Genomic DNA, 14,762 nt, shown 5'->3' with positions numbered 1-14,762 from the left:
CACTGACCACAATATGCATGGCTAAGTCTCAGGGCAGTTCTATTTATATTCCAGCGGCTGAATAAAATAAAATAGGGAAAGAATACAACTGACAAAGCTCCCTACGCTGAGCAAAGCCTAGTCAGTATGGAGACTCAGGCCCTCTAACAGTTAAGTTTGATTTGACTTGAATGCAGCAGGTAAAGGTGAGCTTTGATATCCAACCTGATTTCCCACTGTATACACAGACACAGCTATACCATTTTGAAGCTACACCACCACAAGCAACAGCACCGGATCCTGCTCTATTATACAGACACGCAGGTTACACACCTATTACAGAGCAGGATTTGGCCTACACTGTTTTGCATTTAAGAACAATCACCATCCACATGCGTGGCTGCTAGTTCTGGATGTTCGAGGGGGTTTCCTTTTGAGCGCTCTTACCGCAGACAGTGATCTCCTCGCTGTAGCAGGTGGAGACATGGTTGATGTTTGGCAGCTGCATGAGATGTCTCCTGGTCTCGTGCAGGAGCTTTAAGACATAATGAGCGTGGAGCTGCTACTGGGAGAAATCAAGGGAATTAGAGTGGGAAGTTCACCACACAACAGTGTTCAGGGAGCAGAAGCGAACTTGGGCAAGCTGTTAGCATGGTACTTCCAAATGGAAAGGGCCACCTAGCATGCTACTGCTGGTAACAAGGTGTCCAGGAGAGGTCCAGGGGGAAAGGAGACCTGGACTGTGTATATGGGCCAGCCCAGCTGAGATAGCAGTAGCCAAGTTAGGAAGGACTAGTTGCAATTCTTCTATGTGGGAGTATGCTAGGGGCCAGATTTTGAACAGCGCCTTTCGCTGAGAGCAATGGGAGCTGCTGTGGCCTGAACATGTTTGAAAATCTGGCCTGCCGAGAGACAGCGAGACTTAGTGTGTTGTGGCACAGGACCAGGGCAGCTGTTTTGGTGGTTACCTGTTACCACCTACAAGCTCCAATAGAGATCAGGACCCTGTTGTACTAGCACGGTACATACACAGAAGAGACACACCCTGCTGGGAAGAGCTTACAAACTAAACAGATAAGACAGACACAGGCTGAGATAGGAAACAGCAACAGAGAAGGGAAGTGACTCGCCCAAGGTCACATGCCAGTCTGGTGACAGAGCTGGCGATAGAACTCAGGACTCCTGGCTCCCAGTCCAGTGCACTATCCACTAGACTTTGCTGCCTCTCTTCCAGACAGCCACAGCCCAGATATTCCAGGTAGAAAAAGAGTCTCCTCCAAGCGTTTCTTGTTTTTAGTCTTCCCCTCAGAAAGTGCGACTTTGTGTTGCCTTGTGTCCAGGTGAAGCACACGTATCTAGGATTTCTTTAATGCTGCACAAAGGGCACATCTTGATGAACAGTTAGTGCATGGCAAGCTGGATTGTAAATCCACCTCACACTAGCCTGCTGCGCACTAATTGTCCAAGTGAACCCTGCCTGCTCATCTAGTGAGCACTGACCTACCCCTATTCCAAAGTGGGGTAGATCAAAGGGACTTTGAATGTACAGCAGCAGGCACCACATGGATACTTAGTGCACAGACGGTTTGTCTAGCCAAGCCTTTGTAGAGACACCAGAGGTTTTTTTTTGTTTTTGTTTTTGTTTTTTTTTTTAACAGCACTGTTCTTGAGGGAGAAAGTCTCAGAGAACTGCTATTATGCAAGGAGCCACCACCTTGTTAACTGAGCTGGACGGGAACTTTACTGAACTGAACTGGACGGGAAAATTACAGGAAATTTGGTGGATTTTAAATTTGTTTTCATTCTGATTCAGAATGAAAACAAAGCCAGTTAGACTTTCTCAAAGATACCCTGAGAGAAGCTAAAATAAAAGAGAAGGGATTATCGGAACAGCTAGAGGAAAAAGAGAAAATACAAAAAGAGAATTAGGTTTTACAGGGAATGGTAAAGAAACTAACGTTAGAACAAGGTAGGGCCTCTGCCAATCACAACCGCTGTGAATCTATTATTAAATGTCTCCAAACAAAATTGGGGTTTGCTACCTGCCAAGGAACAGCTGTGATGGCAGGAGAATGGGACCAGGCCCGATACGGCGAGATCCCCGACTGAGAGGGAGAATGGGACCCTAGTGAAGCTTGGAATGGAGATATATGGATGAGCCCCAGAGATTGGAACCTATCGAACAAAACCCTATTGCAGCCATACGACGAACTACAGTCACAACCCCCGCAGAGGGAGGGGGAAATACAACCGTCACCACTGTCCCTGTATAAGCCGCTGACCTAAAAGCCATGACTGATCATTTGGGACCCATAAAAAAGGACAGTTTCTCCAGATGCTGTTCTAATGCGTTTTTGCTCGCAATAAGGGAAGAGCTGAACGCCACTGAAGTCTGCCGCTTGGTGGGCGGCTGCACGGCTTCAGAGATTCGGGGGGTCCTAGACAGGATTAGAATCCATGAGAATAGTAGCATATTGACTCTAATGGGACTTTTTGGAGAGCAAACAGGCAGGCACAGTTTCATAGCACAAGCCGTAGCTACAACCCAAGAGCCCCATGAAGACCCCCAGAATTATTTAACCCGATGGGGTCTGATGCAGATAATGGCCGATTTAACACCGCTGAGCAACGCCACAGCACTGGATACAGTGGCATTCAGTGTACAATCCTTAAGAGACTGCTGCTTCCCTAACCCCCTACTACTCCGGGAGGCTTGAAATTTGGCAAGAGGGTCGCCCAGCTACCCTGGGGGAACTAAGAGGCTTGGTCCAATAAATAACTACCCATTTGGGACCACAGCCCACTATAAAAAAAAGAAAGAGCTGTCTATGCAGCTGCATTAGAACCAGCAGTTACATACACCAATGAGAGCGGCACAAAGGGAATGACAGGGTACCGAGGAGGATATACTAGAGGACGATCCCGTGGATGGGGAAACCAGGGGCGACAAGGAGATCGGTTATATCCAAACCTGCGGCAATATCAGACAGTCTCCTCCCAGCAATCAAATGAAGGAGGTGAGCACATGGAAAATGCGGTTCACCGGACAGGGCAAACTGAGAACAGTGGAATGGGGCCCCTACACTAGAACTAGTCATGGAAGCCATGAGGTTGAAAACCCCACCAAAAGAGGTGGCTAGCGTAACTCCTAGTGCACCACCCCCTCCTTCCTCACTGTAATGCTTCCTGGACCCACTCCCTTTTCCGGGGCAAGAATAGAGGGGCCCTCTGAATGAGGAAACCTCCCCACCCCCAGTAGGGGCATAGAGGTGGAGGTTCATAGGCACGGTCTCCTGGGATCCCAGGGGACAACAATATCCACCTACGTTCAGCAGGGTGGATATACCCCTACACTAGCTGTAATAGATACAGGAGCCACTGTATCCTTAATAAAAAAAACCACCAAAAGCAGAAAAAAAAAAGATTAAAACAGGTAGCTTTGAAATGCTTTCAAGGGAAACCTAGTCTTGGGTGGGAATGGACCCAAGTCACCATATCAGTGCAAGGGTTTGAGACATTAGGGGATTTGATCCAAACTCCCAATATGGTTGATGAAATTATTCTGGGATCGGACTGATTGTTCAAAAACAATGGGGTGATTAATATGCCTAGAGGTACCTTTTGGAAATTAGAAATTCCCCTCAGTATGGACTCAAAAGAAAACAGATTGCGGTAAAATTAATGCTTGTGTTAAGATTGTTGGGGAATGTGTGCCTCCGCAAAAACAATACTCCTACCCGAGAGAGGCAGAAGCACAATTGGTGCAAACCATCCAAGAATTCGAAAAACGAATTCACGCTTTAACTCCCCTGTGTGGCCATTGCTAAAGGCAGACGGTCAATCCTGGCGACTAACAACTGATTATGGAAGAATCAATAAGGGAACCATTCCTATGGTCCTTTATTGTGACTGATATGACACAGGTCAAGCAAAAAGTGCAAGCCACATCTAAATATTTCTCAGTTTTTGATCTGTCCAACTGTTTCTTTGCCATACCCCTACACCCAGACTCACAAGATCGGTTTGTCTTTACAATAAAGGAACAACAATGGACCTTTTGTCGGTTGCCCCAGCGATATCACAACAGCCCGGCTATTGCCCATTGGCATGTTGTGGATATGCTAGACCAGTTGAGTCCACAAGAAAGGTCTTTTGTGTTTTCATATGTAGATGACATTTTGATGTTTGGGGAAACTGAGGCGCACAAACTCAAACACTAACAGAAAAAGTTTTGGCACTAATTCAGGAAACAGGGTTCAAAGTAGCCTTAGACAAGGCTCACTCGGTGCCACCTCAAGTTACATACCTGGGCATAGTCGTTGAACAAGAAGGGAGACAACTAGATCAGAGGAAGGTAAGGGCACTGGTAGAAATGCCGGCCCCTACCGACACCCACTCTTTAAGAGTTCTGCTAGGAGGATTCGATTTTCTTAGACCACACATTTATAAATATGCTGAAATAACTCACCCATTGTGGAAACTGCTAAAGAAAAAGACAAAATGGGAACGGGGAAAAGAGCAGGACTCTGCTTTAAGCCTGCTAAAAGCAAAGGCTCTCACAACCCCAGCCCTGCGTTTCCATGATGAATCACAGCCTTCTGTTATTCGTTTGGCAGCCAATAACATGCCTTTGGCTGCCACACTATTACACAACAACGAAGAGGGAAAGCTAGTGCTGGTAGCATATGAATCCTGAAAATTACAAGGAGCAGAAATAAATTTTGACCCCTGTGAATGTGAGTGTCTAGCAGCCATCAGGGCAGTACAATCTTTTGAGCCCCTCACAGGAACAGCCCCTATTACTATCCAAAGCACCCACACTCCTCTCAAGTACATTTTGTCATGGAGATTGATGGGAGGTAAAGTCTCAAACACCCAAATGTCCCAGTGGATGCTTATTTTAGTTAATAGAGGGGTGACAACAGAAACGGTATCCAAGCCAGACATGCTAACACATGCCCTAATTGAAAAAGGGAACCGACATAAATGTCCAGAGGTCACTGAAGCAAAGAATTGCCTTGGTAGAGGCACCCACACTGGAAGAATTAAATCCCATGGGTAAAGAAAAGCACACCTGGTTTATTGATGGGAGTGCAATGGTAGTAAAAGGGAAAAGATGTGTAAAATATTCTGCCATTAACTTAGAAGAGGAATCAGAGTAGCATCCGTGTTAGTTTGTATCCGCAAAAAGAAAAGGAGGACTTGTGGCACCTTAGAGACTAACAAATTTATTTGAGCATAAGCTTTCGTGAGCTACAGCTCACTTCATCGGATGAATACAGTGGGGAGATTTATATACACAGAGAATGTGAAACAATGGGTGTTACCATACACACTGTAACAAGAGTGATCCGGTAAGGTGAGGTATTACCAGCAGGAGAGCGGGGGGGGGAAGTCATTCAGGGACATTTAGACAATGGATTATTTCAGCATACCAAGTTCCACGCAATTTATCAGGTTTTAAGGCAATATGAAAATTCCCCACGGCCCGTGTATACTTATGCTGACAGTGATTTTTGAATGAAGGGGATACAGTTCTGGATACATGATTGGTATAGGAATGGGTGGAAAGCAGCAGATGGAAAGGATATTGCATATTCAGAGGAATGGAAATGGATTTATCAGTGGGTAACAAAGAACCCTAAACAGTTAAAGGTGCGACATGTAAAGGCACACAGTAAAGGAATGGGTATGGAGGCCACCTGGAATAATAGGGTAGATATAATAGCCCGACAACACGACATAGCACTTGTAACCAGAGGTCAGAAAAGGAATGTCTGTGCTGACACATCTAAGCCAACAGATGGCACTACAGACCGCCCTAACCGAGTTCCAGGAAAAATAGAAAGACAGGATTCAGAGTAGCAGCCGTGTTAGTCTGTATTCGCAAAAAGAAAAGGAGGACTTGTGGCACCTTAGAGACTAACAAATTTATTAGAGCATAAGCTTTCGTGAGCAGTGAGCTGTAGCTCACGAAAGCTTATGCTCTAATAAATTTGTTAGTCTCTAAGGTGCCACAAGTACTCCTTTTCTTTTTGAGAAAGACAGGAGTTACTTAATGTAGCCCATCAGTTTATGCATGAAGGAGTAGAAGGGACTTTCAGAAGGCTAAAGCAAGCAGCAGAATGGGAGTGTATGGAAGATGATGATAAAACATGGGTGCAAAATTGTGTGCGGTGCACTCAGGACAAGGCTCGTCCTCTGCACTGGCAACCCAGGATGCAGCAACGAAGGCTCGGGCAGTGGCACAGGGATCAAATTGATTTTATTGACAAATTGCCAAGGAGTATGTAGGGATTCCAGTACTTTTGGTAATAACGGATTCCTTTTCAGGATGGGTGGAGGCATTTCCCACTAAAAATAACAGCACCAGGGTGGTGGCCAAAAAGTTGTTTAATGAGGTAGTATGTAGATATGGCACCCCTGAAATGATAGATTCTGACAGTGGGGGAGCCTTTGTAGGAGAAATCTTTACAACAATGATACAAGCCTTGGGAACTACACAAAAGCTCCAAATACCATACTGGCCTCAGTAAGGACAAGTCAAGCGCATGAACCGCACTAGTAAGGAAGGTTTCAGAGTAGCAGCCATGTTAGTCTGTATCCCCCCCAAAAAAGAACAGAAGGACTTGTGGCACCTTAGAGACTAACATATTTATTCGAGCATAAGCTTTCGTGAGCTACAGCTCACTTCATCGGATGCATCAAAGAAGTGAGCTATAGCTCACAAAAGCTTATGCTCAAATAAATTTGTTAGTCTCTAAGGTGCCACAAGTCCTCCTTTTCTTTTTTTTTTTCTACTATTAAGGAAGTGCTCCAGAAGGTAGTAAATCACACAGGAAAAGACTGGCCGGATAAACTGCCTCTGATTTTGGCTGCCATCCACAGCAGTAATAGACTAAGGATAAAAATTCAACCCTTTCAAATTCTGTTTGGACATCCAATGAGCCTAATGACTGATCCTAGTTATCTAGTACAAGGTCAAGAAGAGAGTTCTAATATAACTCAACATGATTATTTTCAACAGCTCAAACAGTTACAAGAAGATAAAACCACCCTCCAGTATAGGGTTAATCAGGCCATCAAACACATGAACAAAATTCAGAAACAGAGGCCCACAAAGGCAGCCCTGTGGGAAACGGGACCCAGTCATGTACCTTAAAATGGGGAAAAGGGGTCACTCACTGGAATCGTAATGGATAGGCCCTTACTTCATAGTGGACTGCCTTAGCCCATTGGTATACTGCATTGAAAAAGATGGAAAACTGAAATGGGTCCATGTTTCAAAAATTAAACTGTTCACATAAATAATGATGTTTGAATTCTTTGCAGAAAAGAACATCCCGGAACCTGAGCACGAGGCACTGCTTAACCGTCAGAATTTTAATCCACAGAAAATGAGACTCCAGTATAAGGTCTGGCTTTACCTGCTTCTGGGAACTTTTAGTGCCCAGATAATTAGAGCGATCATGGGAGAAGATGCAGCCCTGTTCATAAGCCAATCTTTAAGGAATAATTCACTCCCTGCCAACCAATCATGGATTCCTACCTGTAATCCTCATGGAATGGTATGATAAAAACACTAGCCAACTCTTAAAACCCTAAGGAAATACCTATGTATAATCTCTGGGAAGGGGAAGTGGGATTTAAGGTTCACTTTATAAAAACCACAGGAATACCAATCCACTGGGAAATAGGGATTAAAACAGAAGGTCCTTATGGGGATAACAACTGGCGTTCCAGCTACCCAAGATTACCATATCAATGAGATAAGTCTGTTAAGACAGGGACAATACTAAGAATTATTGTGGGATACTGTCCAATACCCCGTAGTAAATTGAGCCTATGGTTCCCGGACACATGCACCAGAACCTGGACCAGGGACTATGCATTCAAAAGAGGTACCCCAATTAAGATAAAGAAACCAAAATTGATGGTGACTCAGTGTGATCCAGTAGAAGTCTTGTTAAATCCACGATTAGTAAAAATGAACATTGGTACGGATTGGACTCAGTTGAACGTGTCTAAATTGGAACCCAAATGTTCACCCTACCCCCTTCCTATTCTAATGGCCTGGATAAAAACACATCAACACCCCAATGGCCGAGCAAAACAACATGTCAGACACCATATTAGGAAGAGCTGGTTTTGGAGCAGGAATTATGAATACTGTAGACCTGGAGATAACTAAGAATAAGTTAAGTTCCTTGCCACAACTGCAAGACAGTCTCATTCACAAGCAGGCAGCTATGACTGTGAACTTGGTTCAAATAGGCCTGGGAAACCTAAAAGCAACATGGAATGGTTGACCACTACCTCCTGGCTGCTGTATAAACAACAAACAGAAGTAGGGAATACAACTGCCTTGGCCATAGGATGTACTGAGATGCAAATTCTTAGTTTAGCATCACTTGAACACGAACTGTTTTGGGTAATATCTGGGAATGTACAGGTATTAATGCATCTTTTAAAACAATGGAAGAGGTCCTTGTTTGACACCTACAAACGTGAATGGATGCAATATGTTTCCAGCATGGTTAAATCTGATTTGTTATTAGGTGAAATTATTGTAAAAATTGCTCATCCACAGTCTGTGGAGACAGAAATATGTAAAGTGAGCCCGCTCCCAAAATTGATCATGGGATCCTTTTGGCTACCCCAGCTTATGGGTCAGTGGGCTGGGAAAGAGAAGAAATTATTGGACACCCGAGGGTGTACGGAGTGGAGCCCTCAGAAATGGGTGTGCTTGTCCCTAACTGTCACCATAGAACCATGCAGCAAGGACACATCCTTGGGAACATGCATATGGGACAAACTAGAAAATGTGACACGTGTTTTGTACAACGAATAATGTGTATGTGTTACATCTGGAAGGATGCAAGTATTAGTCAACCCTTAGTGAAAGAATGTAGATGTAATGCTCGCGTACTGTATACTAGCAATCATACTTACTATTTACCAAAGATAGAAGAAGCACAGAGCACTATAACCGCCGCTCCGGTTAATTTCTCTGTTACCCTTGGCCTGAATTGGCACGATCTAACTGTTTTGTTGTCAGAAACAAAGGTGACTCAGTTTTTACAATAAACACAGAGGGATATAGGGAAGCATGTCATTCAAATATTACATGCAAATGGAGAAATGCTAAAAATTGCTAGGTCTGAAAAAGAACTGACAGGCTATCACTGGTAAGATGTTTTTACCGGCTGGTCCCCGACCTCTAAGGGCATATTGTCTATTATGTTTCACCCATTACTAGTTGTGTTAATATTGTCCTGTGTTTGCTTGCTAGGAATGTGTTGTATGTGCTGTTGGACAAAAAGAATGTTTATTAAATTACAACCACAAGCTCAAATTGCCTCTCAGTATATTGCTATGAAACAGTTGTATAAAATATGACCCACTCAAGAATTGTTCTTCAGAGGTCAAAAGGGGGACATGTAGTAGTAGGATTTTATGTTTGTATTTTGTATAATTTAGAATGAAGGATAAAAAATAATAATGTAGCATGTATTAAATGTATTGATGTATGATTTGACCATATCCTGCCAGCCAGCTTTTTGAATAGCAGAAAGGAATGGCTTAATGGACCATTGGTAGAGATGCATCAGCCAGAATCTGTGTCTGGGCCGATTTCAAGGCAGTAACAGACCTTTGAGGGTCACCAATTTGTTGTAGGTTTAGAATTTTAAAATAAGTAAAAAAAAATGCAATGACTGTTTTTCTTTTGCATTGCAACTTGATGTTCCCATTCAAAATGTTCTGTGTAAATCAATATTGTGTTGTGTCTGAATGAGGAATGGGTGTTAAGAGAGAAATGTGAAGGCCATCACTAAACCAGATGTTCTAGGGAGGAACCAAAGACAGACGCAAGGGCACCAGGAGGCTGCAACACACCCCGATTGAAATGTCAAAGGAGGGCAGATTGACGACTCTAAAGATGTGACAGGCACCTATCAATGGGAACAATATAGCTGTGATCAAAACCAGCATGGGGTAACTCCCTGAGAGATCTGATGAAAGAACAAGACAAAGGATGAGAAGGACAATTTAGGAAAATTAGCACTCGTCAAACAACAATTGATTACAGCATGACGGTGCAAAACTCAATGGTCCTGATGAAAAAAAAAATCACTATATCATCAGGGGGCCCTGCCATGAAACTTTGGGTTCATCTTGCCAAGACTTCCCCAAAGCATCATATCACGAACAACGGAACCCGGCTCCTCCCTATCAGTGATCAACCAAGCTGGCCACTAGATTGATCCGGACTCTGGACTGGTAACTATAACATGGACTGGCGGGAGAGTGGGGGTGTGTGTGTGTGTGATTGAATGCATATGCTAATTGTTGTATCTTCAATAAACACGGCATATTGCCTTTTCCCCTGAAAAAGATCCCATGTGCTTCTTATAAGCATAACAGCTTCCATCTTCCAGCCAAGAAGAATGGATTTCCCTTCAAAGCTGCTCCTAGATCAGTTGACAAAGAGGGCTTCACTGGTAAACAGATGCTCACCTCCCCATTCAAACAGGGATAAATATGTAAGGCCAAAGTCTCTACAGGTGTCAATGGATCCAACTCTATTGATTTTAACTGAGCAGTGCCCGTTTACACCCGCCAAAAATTTGAACGTAAGAATATAAGGACGGTCATACTGGGTCAGACCAATGGTCCATCTAGCCCAATATCCTGTCTATGACAGTGGCCAGTATCAGGGCTTCAGGGGGAGGGTAAACAACAGGGCAATTTTGGAGAGATCCACCCAGTCTTTTCCCACCTTCTGGCAGTCAGAGGGTTAGAGTCACCCTGAGCATGGGGTTACATCCTTGTCTATCTTGGCTAATAGCCACTGATGACCCATGAACTTAGACTGATGTTTTTTTATCCCAGTTATACTTTTGGCCATCACAACCTCCATGGCAACAGGTTCTACAATTGTATGCACTGTGAAAAAGTAATTCCTCTTGTTTGTATTATAATTGGCTGCCTATTAATTTCATTGGGTACCCCCTGGTTTCTGTACTCTGTGAAAGGGTAAACAACACTTGTTATTTTTCCATACCAATCATGATTTTATAGACTTCTAACATATCCCCCGTTAGCCGTCTCTTTTCCAAGCTGAGCAGCTCTAATCTATTTAATTTCTCCTTATATGGAAGCTGCTCCATACCCCTAATCATTTTTGTTGCTCTTCTCTGAACCTTTTCCAGTTCCACTACATCCTTTTTGAGCTGGGGCGACCAAAACTGGACACAGTACTCCAGAAGTGGGTGCACCATGGATTTATATAGTGGCAATATGATATTTTCTGTCTGATTTTCTATTCCTTTCCTAACAGTTCCTAACATCCTGTTCGCCCTTTTGGTCAGCAGCCTCCAGAATAATCAAATGTAGATTCTGTGGGCCCACGGAGCAAAAGAAGGTGATGTTCTCAAAAATTTCCTCTTCATATTCCTGACCACGTGTTTGGAAAAAAAGAGGCAGATCACCCCCGAGAATTATCCTTCTACTACCCCACCTCCATGGCAGTACAATGAGAGGGAACCACTACAATCCCCCTTTGGGAGTACTTACTTGTTTCTGTTTGAAAGCTTCAAGTAAGGCAGTTGCATGATCAGGCAGCAGTGGAAAGGAGAGATGGGGTCCAGTGTAGGAATCTGGCACCTCTACTGATTCATAGTCGCAGAGTTTTTCCAGCTCTGTGTCTTTGTAGCTTTCTTCCTCCGTCAACATGCGGCTAATGAAGTCCCCTGGGTGGAGTTTAAAAAAAAAAAAAAGGGTAATCGGGCCCAATGTGTAATTTCAATGACTTGCTAAAGATCATTAGGCTGGAGGGGTATTCGAGAAAAACCCTTCAGTAGGCTCCTCTCAATGTTTTAGTCTTGATTCCAAAGCACATAATCAGGTTAGAAACTACATTGTGTCTGCATTAGGAGGAGAGGAGGGAACTCAACCTGGTCAAAACTCAGAATTTGCTGCATGGAGGAAATTTTGACATTTTGAAATTTCTTTTCATTCCGATGCAGAACGAAAACAACTATTTTTGAAATTTCCCAAAAAACAGACATTCTGAAAACTCTGAGGTTTTGGAAACTTTTCATTTTGAAATTCCAAAATGAAATTCAGACATCTGAAAGGAAACTCGGACATTTTCCAAAATGAAATTATTTTCAAATTTTGAAAAAAAAAAAAAATCTCGCCGCAGGAATTTTCACTGAAATCAACGTTTTTTTTAAATGTTTCAATCTTGACAAAAATGGGATTTCCCACAGAAAAAAAATATTTCAACAAAAAATGTCCATGCAGCTCTAGATATGACTCTGACTAGATGTAGGCAAGGTCCAGTATGCTCTTTCTAAAAGCCCTCCTGATTTCTGCAGCATTTTGGTGCAGCCAGTCTGTGGTGAATTTTTTGTGTTTTTTTCTCCCCAGAATTAAATGTGAAAATGAATGGTATAACAAGGGCAGGGTCTCTTGTGTTATTTATTTTGATATAATAGTCAATGTATTTTACTCTTCTGTATCCAGATCTTCAGTGTAGCCCAAATGTATTATGTATTGACAATACAGAATCATGTTGTAGGATTTGTTGGGGGAGAAAAAGTTGGGGGCACCCAGTTAAGTGAGAGAGGCACTTTGAGATGATGGGATAAGCACATCAGCTGGATGTATTTGCTAAAGTGATCAGCAGTGAAATAGTTAATGCTGACATGTTACCTGTATAGTTAGAGTTAACGTACCACTGGGGGAAACTGGGACGTCCATACCCCTTAGAGCTACTGTTTTCAGGCTATCAACTCAGGAAGGCAGCACTGCATTCGTTTGCAGTCATATTTTTACAGTTCTCGCCACAACCATGAGGGCTAGAAACTTAATATTTTTAAACAAAACTAAGATTCTGGAGCAAGTTCTCCAAGGGTGGAGTCTGCAGCTGCAGAACCATGGAATCCACAGGACCCTGATTATTATAGTTAGAGAACATCTGACAATGACAAGCTCTTTTATTATCTATTTTATTATTTTATTATTTATTACAATAATATTATGGATGTGTACTTTTACTCCCCCTTCCAACTCCTAGAGGGGTAGTGGCTGCTCCAGATCCCCCTTGGGATCTCCCTATTTGACTCCTGACCCCACTTCAAACTCCTGAGGCCTGAGTTATAATCATGGTCTGTCTAACGCATGCACTGTAGTCATGGGTCCATCTGACATCTAGACAGATCTCCCTTCAGATCCCTGTAACGTCACTCCTTAATCAGCTAGAAGTATCAGCATTGAGCCATGTGAGTCCACCTCCCTCTCCACACCCTGCACTGAGCGAGCAGCCTTCAGTGCCACAAGTACCATATCTACGTATGGAATACACAGGCTTACTCTCTTTGCTGCTGCTTGGTGTGAAGTGGTCCATAAGGTAGCTGAAGAAGTTGTGAAGCTGCAGAAGAGAAGAAGGAGAGTCATGTTATTCACCCTAAGACACAAGCTAAAGCTTTGAAAGCTCTACCGCAGAGTGTTCTTCAGAACACAGCTCCTCTTTTCACCTAGGCCTCCACAACCTCCTTTGCATATAGCACTGTATACATAGCAAATCCGGTCACACCTGTTCTCATTGTGGAGCAGAACAGTGGTCTATATAGACCAGTATCCACTTTCCCAAAGAGGCCAATGTAAACTAATTCCATGGAAGATGTAAAACCCACAAAATGTAGCCAATTGTGCAGTATTACACCATGGGGGGGGGGGGGAATTCTCCATGAGCTCTAGGTGGCTATTAATTTATACTGTGACACCTGTGGCTTGATAATCCTGCTCATTTCTACCCTGGGCAATGAAACTACCAATGTACTCTTATTCATATAAAAGACCAATCTTTTTTTTACTCTTGCTGAGCCGTTTGCCTCAAAATATCCCGCTGCGGAGAGATCCACTAATTAATTATACATTGTGTCAAGTGATATTTAATTAACCATCTTTCCAATTTAATGCTAATTGTTAACAGCCAGATTTTCAGATGAGTTCAGCCCACTGGAAGCATGTTGGGTATTGAACAGTAAAAAAAAAAAAATATCTGGCCCTTGCAGACCAAGGATGAAGCCCTTTATTCAACACCCAGTGAAGACAGTGCAAATCTTTCCACTGATGTCAATGGGGCTTTGGATCAGGCTGAAGATGAGCGTTACCTTATAACTGCTTCTGGAGTGCATGCAAAGACTCCCTTTGCTTCACTCCACCCTGTTTTATTTCAAGGGATTTGCAGGTGGGGGTATGGAAAATAAGAAATCATAGCATCCCTCTCTGAGGGTCTATCCAGATTTCCATTTTCCCTTCAGCTACTGTTTCTCTGATCTAAAATATCTCACATGCTGAAGAAAAAGATGCAAATATCTGCTTAAGGCAGTCAGGTGAGAAAATGCTGAGCCAAGTTAAGAAGTAAGAGCTCATCTGGCTTCCCTCCTAGTGTTCATAAACCCTCAGAGAGGAACTGTGACCTGAGGCTAGGTTACCAAATTACTCCCAATCCTGTCCCATTTCATTTGCTCCCCATGACTTCAAGATTAAGTATTTCTGGCTTCCATCACATACAAGCGAATGGGGACTAACAGGCAAAAGAAAGTCAACATGAAAAGAGCCAGAAGGGAGGTACGAAGCCATACGAACGTCAACACCTTACCAGAAAACAGATATCAACTCATACCAAGTATGAAATATAAATAAAGGAGGCAGCAGATCAGGAGCTGCTATTTCATTGCAGGAGACAGCTTTCCCTGCCAAACAGCCAC

At 43.2% G+C, this 14,762-nt stretch overlaps 1 protein-coding gene across 2 annotated transcripts in view; it reads right to left on the bottom strand.

The window, feature by feature from the left end:
* PPEF2 (protein phosphatase with EF-hand domain 2) overlaps window positions 1-14,762 on the bottom strand; it is a 38,543-nt gene that overhangs the window by 10,828 nt on the left and 12,953 nt on the right. The window contains exons 4-6 of one of the 2 annotated variants that reach the window (XM_038399068.2): window positions 13,360-13,417; window positions 11,557-11,732; window positions 427-541 (exon numbers count right to left, since the gene is read on the bottom strand). In XM_038399068.2, the coding sequence (XP_038254996.1) occupies window positions 427-541; window positions 11,557-11,732; window positions 13,360-13,417 (349 nt within the window). The remainder of the gene's footprint in view (window positions 1-426; window positions 542-11,556; window positions 11,733-13,359; window positions 13,418-14,762) is intronic. The other variant, XM_038399070.2, reaches the window with a different exon arrangement.

Source organism: Dermochelys coriacea, chromosome 4, assembly GCF_009764565.3.
Source record: "Dermochelys coriacea isolate rDerCor1 chromosome 4, rDerCor1.pri.v4, whole genome shotgun sequence".
NCBI classification, from domain to species: Eukaryota; Metazoa; Chordata; order Testudines; family Dermochelyidae; genus Dermochelys; species Dermochelys coriacea.
This window is presented reverse-complemented; position numbering and strand designations above follow the sequence as displayed.